This window comes from Trachurus trachurus (genome assembly GCF_905171665.1).
Source record: "Trachurus trachurus genome assembly, chromosome: 13".
NCBI classification, from domain to species: Eukaryota; Metazoa; Chordata; class Actinopteri; order Carangiformes; family Carangidae; genus Trachurus; species Trachurus trachurus.
Genome location: NC_139892.1, coordinates 31,514,927 through 31,532,099, shown reverse-complemented (window position 1 = coordinate 31,532,099; position 17,173 = coordinate 31,514,927). Strand labels below are relative to the sequence as shown.

Here is a 17,173-nt window from a genome sequence, read left to right as displayed (position 1 = left end):
GCAATTTAACTTTTCTAGGCTTTGAATGTTTTTGTGCTGGACTTAAAAATCGTCTGCAGATCCTGAGGCTCACCTCCCAGAGACCAGGGTAGCTGTCTTAGTCCCTGACCTTTTTGGACAAACACAATGTAGATTTTGATTCTTTCTTTTGAACAGTGGGTATCAAAATTTAAAGGGATAGTAGCATTTTTTTAAAAGTGGGGTTGTATGATCTACAAATAGCCCCTAAGTACTTTAATTGCAGTAGCAGACTCTCTACACTCCTCCCGTTAGCAACGCCAGCCCATAGCCCTGCCCAGAGATTTACAACATACATTGTTGTGAATGGACCCAAAGAAACGGCCTATTTTCGTGGCCTAAAAGAGGTTTTACCTGAAAAAAAAATACACAGTTCAATTGTTCACTATAATACAATTTTTTCCAGCCCCTCAAAGTGCAGGAAAAACGCAGTTTTTATTTGGACCATAACCAACTCACGTATCCCTCCGGCCCAGGGTTAGCGCCCGCTGATCAGCAGTTGGTTAGCTCCAAATAAGAACTGTGTTTTTCCTGCACTTTGAAGGGCTGGAAAAAAATATATTATAGCGAACAATGGAACTGTGTATTTTTTTTCAGGTAAAACCTCTTTTAGGCCACGAAAATAGGCCGTTTCTTTGGGTCCATTCACAACAATGTATGTTGTAAATCTGTGGGCAGGGCTATGGGCTGGCGTTGCTAACGGGAGGAGTGTAGAGAGTCTTCTACTGCAATTAAAGTACTTGGAGGCTATTTGTAGATCATACAACCCCACTTTAAAAAAAATGCTACTATCCCTTTAATGCATTTCACGGGGATCAAACCCACAGCCACAAAACTTTTAAATGGACCAGTTGCTTATATACCTTTGCTCCTGGCCACCATGCTCCTCTAAAGGTGGTCCCAGCTCTCAAAGCACCCAACAAGGAAGCAGTCGAAACTCTAAGAAAAGGATTGAGACCATCCTGAGCTACAGCCCAGCATGTTAGAGAAGAGAAGTTAGAAAAGAACTAAGGTTTGATTTCTATGAGGTCTCAATGAATTCTCAGTGAGTCAGTGACTCACAGTGGTGATTCAAAATCTCTAAGAAAGAAATACAGCTAGCAAGAAACTGACTAAGTGCCTCATAGAAGTGAAATGTTTAAATTGTAGGTTCACTCTTTACAGTATCTGACTTATTGAGTTTTCATTGTGTGACTTCCAATGGACAAACAATAAAGCCCATTGAAAGACACTGTTCAACTGGTCGTGACCACCTACCTCAAGCAGCAAGCTAACTATTGAGAACTTCCAAGGTCAAGGGGTGATCATTGGGATGTCCTCTGAATTTTGAACTCCTTGTCCAAAAGAAAGAGCTCCAGAAAATAAAGTTCAAGTGTGTTTGGTTTGGCAAGAGGTTCACCGACCTTTGAAGTCTTGGGTTCTCCAACAAATGTGCAACATTTTCCTTTAGGTTACAGGAGAGTGCTTGGAAATGTTGGGGACATGGAACCGTTCATTGTTCTCACTTAATTTTGAAGTCCATAACCAAAAGACAGCTTAGAGGTCTCCGACCCAATGGTTCAGTGTGTCAGAAGACCAAAAATGTAATGGTGTGGGTTTAGTCCTCTGTGACTTTTTAAATCCAATTAATGCGTTACCATGGTGTACACTACACATAAGTATCAATTGATTATTTTGATTATTTCCCTGATATTCCTACCTCTTGCTACTGTAATGCAATGCTATGTTTGTGAAAGCAACATACATTTTAAAGTTTAATTAAAAAATAATTAATTTTTGAGAGATATCAAGAAGGCCTTTTTAAATTATTTATGTCTCAGTCTGATTTCACTACAGATATTTCCACTGCAGGCTATGGAGGTCCCTCTTTGATAGGTTGACATCAGCCAGGGTTGCAAATCTGTGAATTTTTAAACAGAATGAGTAAAAAAAAAAATTAAAAATAGTGTTTAACACTTGGTGGTGTAGTCCATGTGTGCCTGTGTGTGTGTGTATGTGTTATTGGCCAGTCTGGCAGCACTCTCAGTCCTCAGACAGGACGTTCTTTGTGCTGTGTCTGATGTCATAATTTGTCTGACGTATGCTTGCCAACAGGGACCTTTGGTCAAGAAAGTACATGCCTGTGTGTGTGTGTGGGTGTGTGTGGGTGTGTAAGGGCAAGTATTCTCATCACGGACCCTCATCCAGACGGTGCTTTCTTGATTGATGGTTGTCTTTGGGAACAGGAGGGAGAGGCGTTGCCATTGGGAGAAAATTGATAATGCACAGGGGTTTGGGACGGTGGCTGTCCACACTTGAGCTCTACAGTTGTCACACTGGTCACGGTGTTCACTGCGCAGTGAAAGCCACAGTCTGAAGGGAGCTCAGACACAGTGAGAGCAATGAGAGAGAATGCGGAAAAGATCAGAGGCTGTTGGATTACGTGTGGTTAAACTGAAATGAGTCATTCTGGATGGGTAGATTAAAAGATCATTTTGAATCAATGGGTGATTACGCGAGTGAACGTGCAGAAGGGACTAGTGGAAAGCAATGCACCATTCATCCTTTTGGAGGATGTAGATATCTGCCAGCAAAGACACTGCTGAAATCACTCTCACAGACTGCTTTGATTAATATTAATAGGGAAAGCACACTCTGCATCTGTCTGTCTCTCTCTCTCTCTCTCTCTCTCTTTCTCCTTTTTTGTTTTTGTACATCTCTCTGACTGTCTACCTCCCTCCTCTTCTGTTCTTGTTTTTGTCTCTGTTGCTATAGTCTGTGAGAGGAATTCTGCCATGGGTTTTATTCTCTGGGATCTCACAGACTCATCCTTCAGAGAGCTGCCAAAGTACCAGAGGCAACAAATAAGACTGTCAATGTTAGGTTTTGATCGTACAGCCTTCAAGCACAAATACACGCACAAAATAGTAAGTGAGTGACTTCATAAACATGTGACAGCGTCTCATGCATTTGATGATCATTAACAGGAGCCTTTATTTCACTGACTGTCCTTTAATCTTAAATCCTGCGTTCAATGACTTGAGCCAAACAGATGAAAGCAAGCCTGGGGAGAAAAGAGGGACAAAGCAAAGTGGGGCAGAATGAAAATAACTGAGGTCACGAAGGAAATGAGTGACAGAGTAGCAGCAACAGGAGATATCTTTGGGATTACGTGATGTTACTGGATAACATACAATAACAGAAAAAAATACTGTTTACAATGCTTTCTCATGAATTTGGTGCACATGACCTGCATTCTATCTGCAAGAAAACACAAAATGGCAGAGAACACAACTGAAACCTTTTTCTGAGAACAATACATTTGACAAATTGAAAAAAAAAAAGGTGTTGTAGAAAACATGTTGGCAAACAAATTACACATCTGGCAGATACAGAGCAACATCAGTGTTGACTTTGGAGTCACGAGTCTAATGGGTACAAGTCTAATATTTGGTTTTGGTGTCCACTACTGTAACTCTTTAGCTGTGCCACTGTGTTCACCTGTTAGCTGCTGACTCTGGATGAGACTGAGCAGATAATGTCCAGTTGATTTAAAAGTGTTTTACTTGTTCAAATCAACTTGCTACAGCTGGGTACAAGGTACAGATGAAAGTGGTGGGACTTAACTATGATTCATAAAGCCGAAACAATAGGGAGACTGCAAATCGTGGATGCCACTTTGCGTGCGTCAGTGCATGAATGGCATAATATCATCATATTATTGATGTGAACACTTTGATTAGAGCAGCTTTAAAAGTACAGTATGGTGTGTTGAGAAGGCGGGCATTGAAGGGTTAAAAAACAACCCAGTACCCACTGTCCTGACTCACTGTTGTTTTTGTGGATGGCCATATTGATGTAACCTTGTCACTGAGGATTACGTGATGCTGATTAAAACCATGTTGTTGCTGAGGCCAGAACCAGCCACACCGTACCTGAAACTGCAGTGAAAATGCCGCAGTTGTAATTGAAGTAACTCAAGGTTAGGAGATGCATACAGTATGCATGCATATGTATGTGTGTGTGTGTGTGTGTGTTTCTGCATTTGTACCTGCATATATATACATAGAAAAATCAGTTTTGGTTTGCAATGTACTAATTAATACACATGAATAACATTCTGTCATCCCAGAATGTTTGTCATATTATCCTACAAAGAGATAATGAATATGTGTGTGTGTGTGCGTGCCAGTGCCACATTTGTCTATACATCTGTTTGCATGTGAGTGTGAGTCCAGGAGCCGAAAGTTATCTAGTGTAACGAGGCCAAGGTGATTTATAAGAGCAGAATGCTCCATTACCTTGCACCTAAATGCACCTACACTTAAAAGTAGGGCTGTGACAGCTGGTTCACTTTTATTTTAAGGGCTTGCCAATTAAATGAAAGTGAAAATGTGGCATTGGCACAGCCAGAACTCTGCAAATTTGTTCAAGTTTCAGAATCTGTGTTTGGTGATGAGACATGGAGCCTGTTTACCAAAACCTCACCCCGACATGTTAAAAAGATGTGTTGTAGCTTTGGCTGGAGAAGGAGTATGATTTGTTTGGTGAAGGCTTAGTGTGAGAACTGACTGGTTCAGACTATCACCTGCGGTAGGGCAGGAGACAGACAGAGAAGAGACATGGGGGAAGATAGAGCAATCGAGAGTGCATGAGAGACAGATGCAGGTAGTCTGTTAGCATATTAGCGTCAGAGTGGAGGACAGACAGACAGACAGGTGAAGGTGGAACAGAGTCAGCTTGAGTGATGTCTGGTAGTCGCACCACTCTAGCCACAGGGAGAACTGCTTTGCTCAGACACGCTCACCATTAACCTGTACTGACGTTGTTTAGACAGTGGGGAAAATAGCAGTGAAAGGAGGCAGGAGAGAAGCCAGGACATTAGCATCGCAGGCAGTGATCAACAGGGACTTCAGACTCACGCAGCACTGAACTGTTCAGACAATAACAACGCAGCTACAGGTAATTGCACCACTGGTGAAAGCAGAGGTGTGGATGAAGTCACTGACCTTTCTGACTGCAACTGATAAAATGCACAGAGGTGAATTCTCATTACTACAGGAATAATTGTTCTGATTTAACCTTTATCTTGATATTAGTGCTATATCCTCACGATATGTTCAAGGCAGAGTCAGTCTCCACAGAGATAAATAATCTACAATGTGTCCGTCGAAAACACAATAATAGTGGCGATACACATCCAAAGTTTTCCAGATCAGATTGCACTGCTTTATAAGTGATTCTGGACCAAACTTTAATACTGTGTCTTTGCACAGCTCCAACGGATTGAGCAGGCAGATAATCACATTAAAACCAATGACCTTGCCCTTTAGAAGATTAGAGGAACATAACTATCATAGTAAAAACATTCCACAACAAAGCTCCTTTGATCCATCACAATGTTTTCTTTCCTTTCTTCCAGGTCTTCTCTAAATTCAAAAATGTTTTGGGATTTTTCTTTTTGATAGTTCATGAGAGAAGAAACTTCTTGCAGTGTGTCTACAAAGTGCTAATAGTTTGGCACTTATCAATTGCATTTAAGGCACACAACAACAAAAAAAACAAGAAAAAGGTTTTTCAAGTTTTTCCTAACAAAACAAAATGAGAAAATGATGAAGCACTGTGGTCAACTTCCCAGATTTGGTACAATACAGAAAACTTGCTCAAATGGGAATTAATGTGGCCACTTACATAACAACTACAACAATGTTTTCTTACCAGTCCTTTGGCTTTCTTCTCAAAATGTTAGATTATTTTGCCACTTATGTATTTATTTATAATTTGTAGTTATTTATCATTATTCCCAGTATACCACTGTCATAGCAACATATTGATGGAATGATGAAGTGTTTATGGTGTCCACTGAAAGTTAATGTAGAGAATGTTCTCAATGAATGTTTGGAGGATTTTATTCTATATTGTCATAATTAATCACACACACACACACACACACACACACACACACACTGGAGTTGACATGTTCGTGTCTACTCCCCTGGAGGGAATGTGCCCTGAAAATCAAGAGACATTAACCAATTAGTGCTGATCAATAGTCACAGCCACACGGGGATGAGCCGTACTAGGGGCACTGTTAATGCGTGCCTCTAGGCCAATCAGCAGAGTGGGAATACTATTCCTCTCAGCGAATGAAAATGCTGGAAGAACTCTTGACATGCTGCTGCTCTCCAATGCAAAGTGCCTCTCCTGCTGTTGCTAGGCAGAACGGCCTGCGTGAGGAAATAAAATAGGGAGCAATGGAGAGACAGAGCGAGATGAGGTGATGAAAGAGGAAGAGTGGAAGAGTGTTAGGTTGCGAAAGCAGGTGTCATAGTGGGCCGCAGTGGGTAGCAGGTAATCTCACCGAGATAAGCAGTAGCATGACAGCCAACCTTTAATTCCCCATGGGAGGTGGTAGTGTGGAGTTGTTGCAGGGTTGGTCTCCCTGTCCCTTGGAAGTAGATTTGTATAAAGGAGAAATGGGAAGAGATGGCCAGAGGATGCATCTTGATGTGGGGGGGGGGGGGGATTGTGGTGTGAGAAGAAGAAAGAATGAAACCGACAAAGGCAGAGGGAGAGTATTACTTCTGTTTTGCACATTCTGCACATACACATGAACATGTTCACATACATACATGGGATCACAGCAGCACCACTGCATCTGCACTGCTCTGTATTCATGATAAGGAGAGCAAATATCAGCATGGGGCTCAGAAAAAGAAGGAAGGAATGAAGGAGAAAGGGGGAGTAAAAGTCTAAGATATTACACCTATTCGGGGGAGTGTTCAGTGGAGCAGGCATTATGAGAGTGTAAATTACATTCCCTCCTTCTCCCCTTGGGCTGCCGGCTGTTGGATGAATATAATCACCCACAGTAGCAAGCACCCAGACACCCATCTCACTGTCTAAAGACATAGGCAGAATATTAGTTTGAGTGCCATGATGTGTCTATGTTTATTGTCACTGTAGTCTCCAGCCGTGTATCGATCCTGGATCAGTTCTCCAGCTGGTCTTTTTCGAAATGATGTAAAATATTGACACATAACTCATTTATCTCAATTGGGGGAGATCAATAGTGATTCACCGAGCCTTGTAAAACATCCGGCTTCAAGTGGCGCAGCTTCTGAGGTGGTAGGACAGAGGAGAGCGCGGCTCCTTCCTAACTGAAATTGCCAAAACAATTCCCTCTTTGGTTAGAGCAAGAGTGCAGCGGCAGTTCAGGGGGCAGGTAAAAGGTTTTCTCCTCCTTTTCTCTCTCCTTTCATTTCCTGTTCCTGTCCAACTGTTATACAAAGAGATAATTTCTTGTCCCTTTTCACCTTAAGCCTCTTTTCCTTGTAATGTAATTGGTCTCAACAAAGGAAGACATTTTAAATGTAATCAGACTGACAGCTCTTTGAGGTAGAGGAATTTAGCTGAAACAATTGCTCTGTTCATGGATTTGTTGCCAGTACAGTGGCACGGCGGTGAAGTGGTTAATAGTTTTGCCACACAACAAGAAGGTTCTGGGTTAGATTCCCCCTGTGTCTGTACCTCACTAGGTTGATTGGTGACTCCAAATGTCCTGTAGGTGTGAATGCCAGGGTGTGAAGTTGTCTGTCTCTGTATATGTCAGCCTGTATTGTAATTGCAATTTGAAAATGGATGGAAAGAGTACAAATACTCATAGTTCACAGTACAAAATAAGTGAATTAATAGGTATTCTGAATAAAAAATATTATGTTAGATTTTAAAATGGGGAGGGGTTAAAAATGTTGTATGCAGTGATGATGACCATCTAACAGACCTACTGTACTGTATGTGGGTTGATTTTCAGTGGTAAACACCACTCCCAGGTGAGAACCGCACCGAAAGCAACCAATAAATTCCTGTCAAGCCGGTGCATTCAACTGATAATTACAACACCACAGTGGGTGTCCGAAGACTTTATGTTGCAATATTAAGCAACATAAATCAAATAGCTGCCACTTCTTGTAGAATTAACAACCTGATAAAGCAGCAGAAAATGCAGAGATGCATAAACAACTTTAAGCCGCTGCAGTGGTTGCAGCTGACAAACACAGACAAAATGCTACGTTTCCAGGCAACAAAGTAGTTGTTGATGCTGTGCTTTGAGTTACAACAATCAGCTGTCTGAACGTCACTCAGTCTTAAGGTCTTCAACCGTCTGCTCTACATTCAGCCTCACTGTCGGTTCACTGTCAAAGCAAAAATATAAGCAACCCATACTCCATAAGTAATGGATAATAAATAAATATTGATCCCAACCATAGTGAACAATGAAGAGTTAATACTAAATAAGTATAAAGAGAGCAGACTATCCATATCCTCATTCAGACAGTGATGTCTCTTATTTCACTGTGTATTCCAATCTGTTAGCAGAGGCAGATAGACAACTAATCCTCTTTATCTTTGCTCTTGAAGCTAATTTGTCTCTCGATGGGACCTTGAGAAAACAAAGGTAGGTAGCGAGCGTGCAGCTCAGGTCGCAAAGGGGGAAAAGCAAGCCGAACTGATCGTTCTTCTTTACGACAAACCCAGATGTCAGGGATGTTAGGTCAGCGGCTGCTAAATGAGAGGGCAGCAGCTTGGGTTAAGGCTCATTACTTCTTTACATTAGGAAGCACTATTCTAATTCGCCTCTTTCCATGATTGTACCCGCCCTTATCCCTCCCTCTTTTCTCTGCTGTCCTCCTCCTCTCTCACTGCAACAGGGCCGCTGCTCCAGGGAGAACTGTAAGTACCTGCATCCTCCTCCACACCTAAAGACGCAGCTGGAGATCAATGGAAGGAACAACCTCATCCAGCAGAAAAACATGGCAATGCTGGCCCAGCAGATGCAGCTTGCTAATGCCATGATGCCTGGCACACAGCTACAGCCAGTGGTGAGAGGACACATATGCAAATGCAACTATACATACTATATATCTGTGGTTGGATATTTAATTCCCACACAGGAAAAAGGAAGGAAAAGTAATATATTATTATAAAATATAATTGTCAGACCTCATTCTCACAGGACTTATTTTAGTCCAGCCACCAACTAATAAAATAAAACCAAAGTTGTAATAAACTGTGGTTGTCTTTTAAAATGAAACCTGTTACCGCGGGTATATTCAGATTATTTGGATTAAAAATGGATTGTCACAATATGCAGCAAAGTACATGATAAAAGGTACAAGGCAATAAAATGAAATCAGTCCTATCCACAGAAGAGATGAATCAGCAAAAACTTTCTGTTTTAGGATTTATTTTATGACATTTTAACAAGAAGAGATTGATTCTTGAACTCATAAGGACTTCAGAAGAACTCTGAAGAAGTTGTGCCATTGCAGACAATCATGCGTGCAATCATCATGATCAGCACTCGGCCAGTTGCTGCTCTGCTGATGGTTACCACTCTACCTGTTTTCTTCATTTCAAATTAACTTCAGCCAAGACAAAATAATGAGTTTCCTAATTGTGTCTGATGCACCAGATGAGCTGGATGAGACGTAACAAAGTCTCAGTCTTGACCTTAAAAACAGTAGCTTCACGAACACAGTCTTAACTGATGATTCTCTCACGATAACCTTTTCCTGGAGCAAACTACAACAGCAACTGATAGCCACTCCAGAAGTCCAGAAAGTTTAATTAGTTATTCACTTTAATTTTTTTATGCCAACCTGGGTTAAATAATCAACATTTGGAGAAGAGGGCTCAGAATTGAATTACTACTCATGGTGTGGGAGTTATTTTATTCAACAATGTGAAATAAAGTATCATGCTGTTATTGTACAGTTATTAACAGAGCCACATGCACATGCGCTAAATTACCTCAGCTATCTGACTCCGCTGCATGCTGCAAGGACCCTCAAGGTGACGGCCGGGGGCTCAGTCTTACACTTCAAATGAATCCTTCCCCGTCCTGTCCATGAGACCTTACAGAGTCAATGAGACCTGTCAGTCACACTTGAAGTCATTCCTATGTCTTCGCCGCTGTCCCTTCATGTTTATGCGAGAGCAGTGTCATGAATTTGTCCCGCGCTATTCAGAAGAGCTTCAGATGCTGCATGCTTGGACACACACACACTGTATGTGCACACTTGGCTTATCACCCTCATCTGGGGGGGGGGGGTGAGAGGGGCTGTGTCGAGAAGCCCATTTAAAGGAACAGAGAAAATCATGAAAGGGTTTAAAGAAGCAATAGATCTCCTTGGGACTGCAGAGCTCTCCCTTTCTGTTTGTGTCATGGGGAGAGAGAAAGTAAGGAGGAAGAGGAGGAAGTAAGACAGGCTGACAGAGAAGGACACAGCAGAGGAAGAAAAGGGAGGACTGAGTGAGGCAGGAAGAGATAAATGGACAGAGAAGAGAAAGATGGATAAAGTGAGGTAGATAGGACGTCAGGAATAAGGAGAGACGGCTTTAGACCTGCACTACAAAGAAGAGTTAAGAATACAGAGCCGTGGTGTTGTGTGCAGGGGGAACAAAGGGTAAGACCGAGTGCTATAGCCTTTCCAGGAATCAGGCTTTCTTCCTCCATCCCTCCCCTGTGTCTTTAGCTTAGTTTCCTGCCCCCATCTTCAATGTATCTCCACCACATTTCATCCACTGCTCTCCCACTTTTTTGTGTGTCTTTACCTCCCCTCCATCCTCCAAGTGCGTAGGAGAGTGCTTTCATTTCACGCATGGAACTGTGCAGAGGTTGAAGTAATTAGGGTCCATTACAGCTGGCTGTGAGTGATGGTGCTCATGATGCTTTTTATTACAGACTCATAGTAATATCTATCTACAGCACTCACTCACTCAATAACTCACTAACTCAATAACTCACTAACTAACTCAGTCACTCACTCACTCACTCACTCACTCACTCACTCTCGTGGTGTCTTCTGTATGTAGTTCCGTGTTTCGGCTGTGGGTCAAGTGTTGGTAGTCTAGTCCTGAAAAGTGGTTGCAATCATAACAAACAGCTGTAGCTGATAGCAATTCAATAATATTGAATTCAGATTTCTTCACAGTGGGTTAATTTGATGGATAAACAGCAGAAATCTGGAACGCATTTTACTTAATTTAAAAATCTGTCTTTTTTTTAAGGCTTTTATTAATGTTAAAATAAAACACATTAAAACATTTCTAAAAATGGAAGAACACAGTCTCTGTAAAGTTAAATTACTAAGCACTAAACAGTTTTGTTGCTTCACCTGTACCTGTCTGAAAAGTGTTACAAAGACATTTCTAAAGCTTTGGGACACCAGTGAACCACGGTGAGAGGCGCCTTTATCCACTAAAGGAGAACGCTAAGCTTAGAACAGTGGTGAAAACCTTCCCTAGATGGCTGCCATACAATAAAAAAATAAAATAAAATAAACATTTAATTGTGACAAATCTGCAAGAAAGACATCCGGAAGGGGGCAAATACTTTTTCACTGCACTGTATGGAGAGGGAACAAATACCTGATGGCTGAAAAAAGGCTGAAAACCACAGGACAAGTCTGTCCTGCTGGTCAGCGGTGTAAGGCTCAACCAGCCTCCTTTCATACAGTAGCCTAACTAATACTAACCCCCCCCCCCCCCCCCCCCCCCCCCTCTGCCCCCCCCTTGTTAAATCATGAACTAACTGTGATAATGATTTTTTTTTTGCATGGGGTTAAAGAAATTCAAGAACAGATGAAAAAACTAATAAGTGTTACAAGTAGAGCACCCGCCCCATGTGTTCAGGCTAATAGTCCTCACTGCAGGCGACCCCGGTTCAAATCCCGCGCTGAGTGGCCCTATATCCTGCCCCCCTCTCTCCCTCCCATTTCCTGCCTCTCTCAACTATCCTGTAAAACAAAAGTGATGTAATTATGTACAGGTACTTGCTAACTACTAGCTAGAGGGGTCTAAGTTATGCATAGTTTTTTGTCAATAATGTGAACATTTTCCACATGTTCACAAAACCCTGGCTACGGCCCTGTCCTTCAGGGGAAATGTTTAAAATATTCATCTCTTTAATTGTTATCAAATGTTTAAGTTTACTTACTTAAGTCCTTACAAATGACATGCTATTTTTTTTAGATTTGTGGGGTAGAGACGCAAGGTGCTAAGGGAACACAATGAAGGTAAACGGTACAGGTCCTCTGTCCCTCAAAACCTATCAAATACACAATCCAACCATCTTTGTCCACCTCTCATGGATAAGTTGTGAGCTGCACATACACCACGCAATGAAATAATCATGTAACATTACGTGACAGAGTTGTTTTCGAGACAAATGCATAGCCAGATCTTCAGACACGGCTGCTGGGCAGAGTGATTTCAAAAATGTACTTTAATTGTGTTCACTGAGCAGCTCACGTCTCTGCCCCGCAGATCTCAAAACATACACCGATAATTAAAGGGGATGAACCTACTCCTATGACTATAGTGTAACCACTGTCAATATTTTTAAACTGCGTTGTAAACTCGACGACATTGAAAATGAGGGCAACCTCAATGTCTCTCGAGAATAAATAAAGGTTATAATAATAATAGGGATTATGGTGATAGGAAAATTTGCCAAAATGTTGAACCATCCCCTTAAAGCAGAAGTAAGTGATATATTTGTGTTAATATAAGTCTTAAATAGTTATATCTTCCGACAGCAATCACTTACATAGAGTGTTTGGTCTGAATCACGGGTCTGTCAGTCACTCTGCTCTGCTCTGAGCCGAAGAGAAAACATTTATCGTATCCTACAGTTTTTATCCAATGAGGAGAGAGAACGGCATGCAGGGCTGTGTGTGCAGCCAAGGAACGCCGTGAATGTGGCGACGTAGGGACGAGGACTGTTATGGTGCGTTCAAGGAAACTCGTATTTTTCCGACCGTGAAGTGGTACCAGTTCGATCTGGTACGAGTTCACGGGTCAGAAGTTACGAGTGGCCGTTATAGTGACTTTCACCGGTAAAACAGGTCGGAAAAACACGAGTGGGTTGCCTGAAACGCTACAAAGTCGTAAGTTGTGACTTGAAGCTGTAATTTACGATTTCAAAAGCCTGCCTGGAACGCAGCATTAGCGAAAACGACCGGACCACTTACTTCTGCTTTAAATGGGAAATTCCTGAAATTCAGTGTCTTTGCTTTCTTATGCAGTGGAAATGAACATGGTCAAGTTTTCTATAATGGTTAGTGATTGCATTACTAAACAATGACAAAGAGGACTGGATGTAAATAAACTCTGTAGAAGGGAGTTTTTCCTCAGTTGATGTGAGGGTCTAACAGCAGAGGATATTGTTATGATGCTGTATATAAATGAACTTGCCTTGCCTAATAACATTGTTTTCAACTCAAAACATTGCATGGAATACTATATTTATTATTTTATTCAAAATCCTCCAGTAATACAACAAACTGAACAAAATACCATTCACATGGTGACTACAATTTACTCCTGCAAAAAAGAAAAAGGGTTAGATGATTGGATGCTAGATTAAATTAATTTTGCATCCAATCAGGTGAATAGGTACTAATTCAAATGAAGCCCTGCCCCATAGGTTAACCTGTTCAGTGGATGCTCGAGCACCAGAGCACCCAGGAATTGGCACCAATACCTAACATAACACTGAATTGGCAGGAATTTCAAGGAATAGCTCACCATTTTGGCAAATTCGACTATTGCCATAATTCCTATATATAGGGGTGTTTGTAGGGGAAAAAAACTAAACAAAAAACATTTGTTGACAATTAAGGACTTGAATATTTCAAACATTTCCACATGAATAATTGGTCCTATATTAATAAATACTTAATATATTTCTTATTTAATCAGAATTGTAATTATATGTCTACTGTAGCAATTTGATTTTACACATTCATAGTGTTTATTTGATGTACATGTATAAAAAACATAATAATCGTAAACGTGAATCCTACCAAGAAAATCTATAATTGTGACAGCCGTCTTGAATCTATCTCTTTGTAAGCAGAATCTTACTAATACAGTTGTATGTAGAAATTTTAAACACTGAACTGTCTGCCATGGTGTTGCAATGTTGATCAACAATTAACAATGGATCATGATGATGACGTTCAGCATGACAACCTTAAACCACAAGTTCAAAATGCTCAACACCAAAACCTCCTATCTACATGCAGATAGGAGGTTTTTACCTAGCAATAGTTAGGCTAACAAACACGATATTTACAAAATAATACTTATTTAGTATGCTCAATTATGCAAATTATGCAATTATGACATTCTACAGTGCTGTTTCAAGCATTATTTCCTCAGATTTTCGATAAACTCACCCTTTTGATGTGCTAAAAGTTTCACCACTGGGTGCTAATATGCTATCCTGCACGATTCAGACTATTCTTATCATTAACTTGACAAAGATATTATCAAATACTTCACTAGTACGGTTGGAAGACACGTCTTATTTAGAAAACAATGGATTTTGAAGTTTTTTTTTGAAGTTTTGCACTTCAAAATTTTCCCAGCAAACCTGATAGGAGGTTTTGGTTAGGTGACTTTTCTGTCACAATTAAGGGCAGGGTTATCTTGCAAACAGACTAAATAGGAGGATCCTTCCCTGTTCTCATCATTTTAAGTGAAATCCACAATTCGGAAGTTTTGCAGATAGGAGGTTTTGCATTTCGACCATCGATATTATACATTCTATTTGTCCCTGTTGCTGTTTCTTTCCCTCATCATTTTTTTTTTACTTTTATTTTCCGTGTTTTATTTGTCTAATTATTAACATTTGTAGACCTAAATAATCAAATTTGCATCCTTACAAAATACACTGTGAATTACATTGTTTTATATTTTACATCAATGTATTATGAAGTAAATAGTAAATATTAAAGATATTCCAGTGAAAGAGAAAATGTGAACAAGCCTGGTACATATAAAAATGAGCAGCAAAATAAGGATTATTATATAACTTATGTACAAGACTGGAGCAGTGTAGCATTTTAAGTATTGATTGCATGATGTTTTCAAGTTTGGCATCAGATAAAATAAATAAATAACATGACCCAGAATGACACTGAAATGCTGCCCTAAGTCATCACATTGGTTTTGATCTTTCTAAATGTATTTAGTTCTTTGAAAGCAACTTGAGTAGTTTTCCCTACACATCTTAGTATTAGGTTGTTACATAAAATTTTGATGTGGAAGGTTTTCTTTCATCTGGAATCTTAAAATCAAGCTTTTAATTGAGTTGTATATGTAACACATTTCAAAATATTTGGATTCAGAATAAATAAAAGGGGAACTCTTTGCAACTAATAGATTGTCTAAGAAAAAAACAACACTGTTGTGATACAAATTGCCGACAGGAAGCATGCAGGGAGTGATCTTGTTTTCTTTCTGCTACTGTGTAAATATGCTCAAACCCATATAATTGTTGCGACTGTGATTTATAGCAAGAGTTAGCTTGGTCTTATGATTATTGGAAACGATTCAATGTCAAGTAAAGCGACATCATAGAAAATGCTTTTAACAAGGTCACAAACTTTTTGCAGGATGACATCACCGCATAGTTAAACCTCATGACTGTGAGTCTTTCTCAATGACATCATACTTATCTTATCCCAACCTTGAGCTATGAATGTCTGGAGCTGATGTCTGAGCACCTTGAGAGAGGCAAATCAACCTCTCCGGAGCATCTTGTGATAGGACATGACTCTTCAAACATCCCAGAGAGCAGCAGTGGAAGGATTAGAAAGCCCTCGCCACTATTCCTGACTTTTCTGAGTCATCCCAGTGCAGCGATGAGGTTTTGGGAGGAATGTAGATGTCCAGCTCTGACTGCTGCTGTTCTATTACTCACTGTGTCGTGTTGGCAGGGGCTCAAGAGACAATCCTCAGACTGGGGCTGAGGTCAGGAACGTGCAGGGGGAAGTTTTGTAGTGTGCTATGTCAGCTAGCTGTACTCTTTAGACTCCCTCTTGGAGAATGTGGAGAAAAGCCTTTTCCCTTTCCAACAGCAGAACAACACGTATATATTGTGGTATAGTGTCGCCCCAGCTCCCCCACTCGCATGCACACACAGCTTGACGTCCCTCATCCTTATTACTCTTGTCCTTATGATCTCTGGTGTATGAAGTGTGATTCCATCTGATCCATGTAGGGGGTAGCTGACACCACATACAAAGCCTAGGCCTTCTCTTTGTGTCAGAGCAAATGAAAGACAAGCAGCCATCAAGCGAGGCACATTGTTTTTCCTCAGATATAAGCCCATTAATGGTCTATTTTTGCCACCTTCTTTCTCTCCACATCCACCACCACACTTCCTATTCTCAGCTTGGTTTTTGATAATTGCATACATCTCTTATTTCACCCTCTACTGTCATACTGTTACTGCTGTGGGAGTCAGCAGGGATGGCGTTATACTTATTGGCAGATGTAATTAAATATTATTTTTTGTTTAAATATATATAGACTGTGAGAATGATTTTCAATCCTGAACAACTGTCTCATTTCCATGTGTCCACAGCCCATGTTTTCAGTCACACCCAGCCTTGCAACCAATGCCAATGCTGCTGCAGCAGCGGCCGCTGCGTTTAACCCCTACCTTGGCCCGGTGTCGCCCGGCCTGATGCCTGCTGACATTTTGCAAAGCGCCCCTGTACTGGTCACCAGCAACCCCAATGTCCCTGTACCTGCTGCTGCTGCTGCCGCTGCACAGAAACTCATGAGGACAGACAGACTGGAGGTGAGAAACGCATGCACACTGACGAGCACATTAGCAGGGATAAATGGGGAAAATATGACCGCTTTAGCACATACACACACACACATCACTGATCACACAGTTGAGAGGATTTGCATAATTATTTCGTCACTTTCATATCAGTCACAGATAAAAAGACAGATTAACAAAAGTCTAGTAAACAGTGCACCCGGTGCCTTTTATACAAACAGATTGGGCTTTGAAATGTGGGCTGTGCTTACTGTATATGAATATTAAAGGCATGGACTGGAAAGTCCTGCTTAAACAGTTACTGTTTGTAGACTTTAATTATGTATCTGGTACACAGTTTCTTTTACAGTAACTATATCCCATTACCATAATACAGTCATTACCCAGACTTAAGTAAAGAGAAAGAGACGTTAATGAGAGTATCTCTCCACAAACATTAGTGCTGTCGATGCTGCATCCCATCAACAGGCGGGAGACAACATTGTCTGGCACAACCTCAAGTTATACTGTACCGGGGTGTAATTTTCA

The 17,173-nt window shown here is 40.8% G+C and overlaps 1 protein-coding gene across 7 annotated transcripts in view; it reads left to right on the top strand.

Moving 5' to 3' along the window:
- The window catches only part of LOC310995909 (muscleblind-like protein 1), a 72,917-nt gene that overhangs the window by 40,170 nt on the left and 15,574 nt on the right, over window positions 1–17,173 (top strand). For all 7 annotated transcript variants that reach the window (XM_083985111.1, XM_083985116.1, XM_083985113.1 and 4 more), the window contains exons 3-4: window positions 8,709–8,879; window positions 16,439–16,657. In XM_083985111.1, coding sequence (XP_083841237.1) covers window positions 8,709–8,879; window positions 16,439–16,657 — 390 coding nt within the window. The remainder of the gene's footprint in view (window positions 1–8,708; window positions 8,880–16,438; window positions 16,658–17,173) is intronic.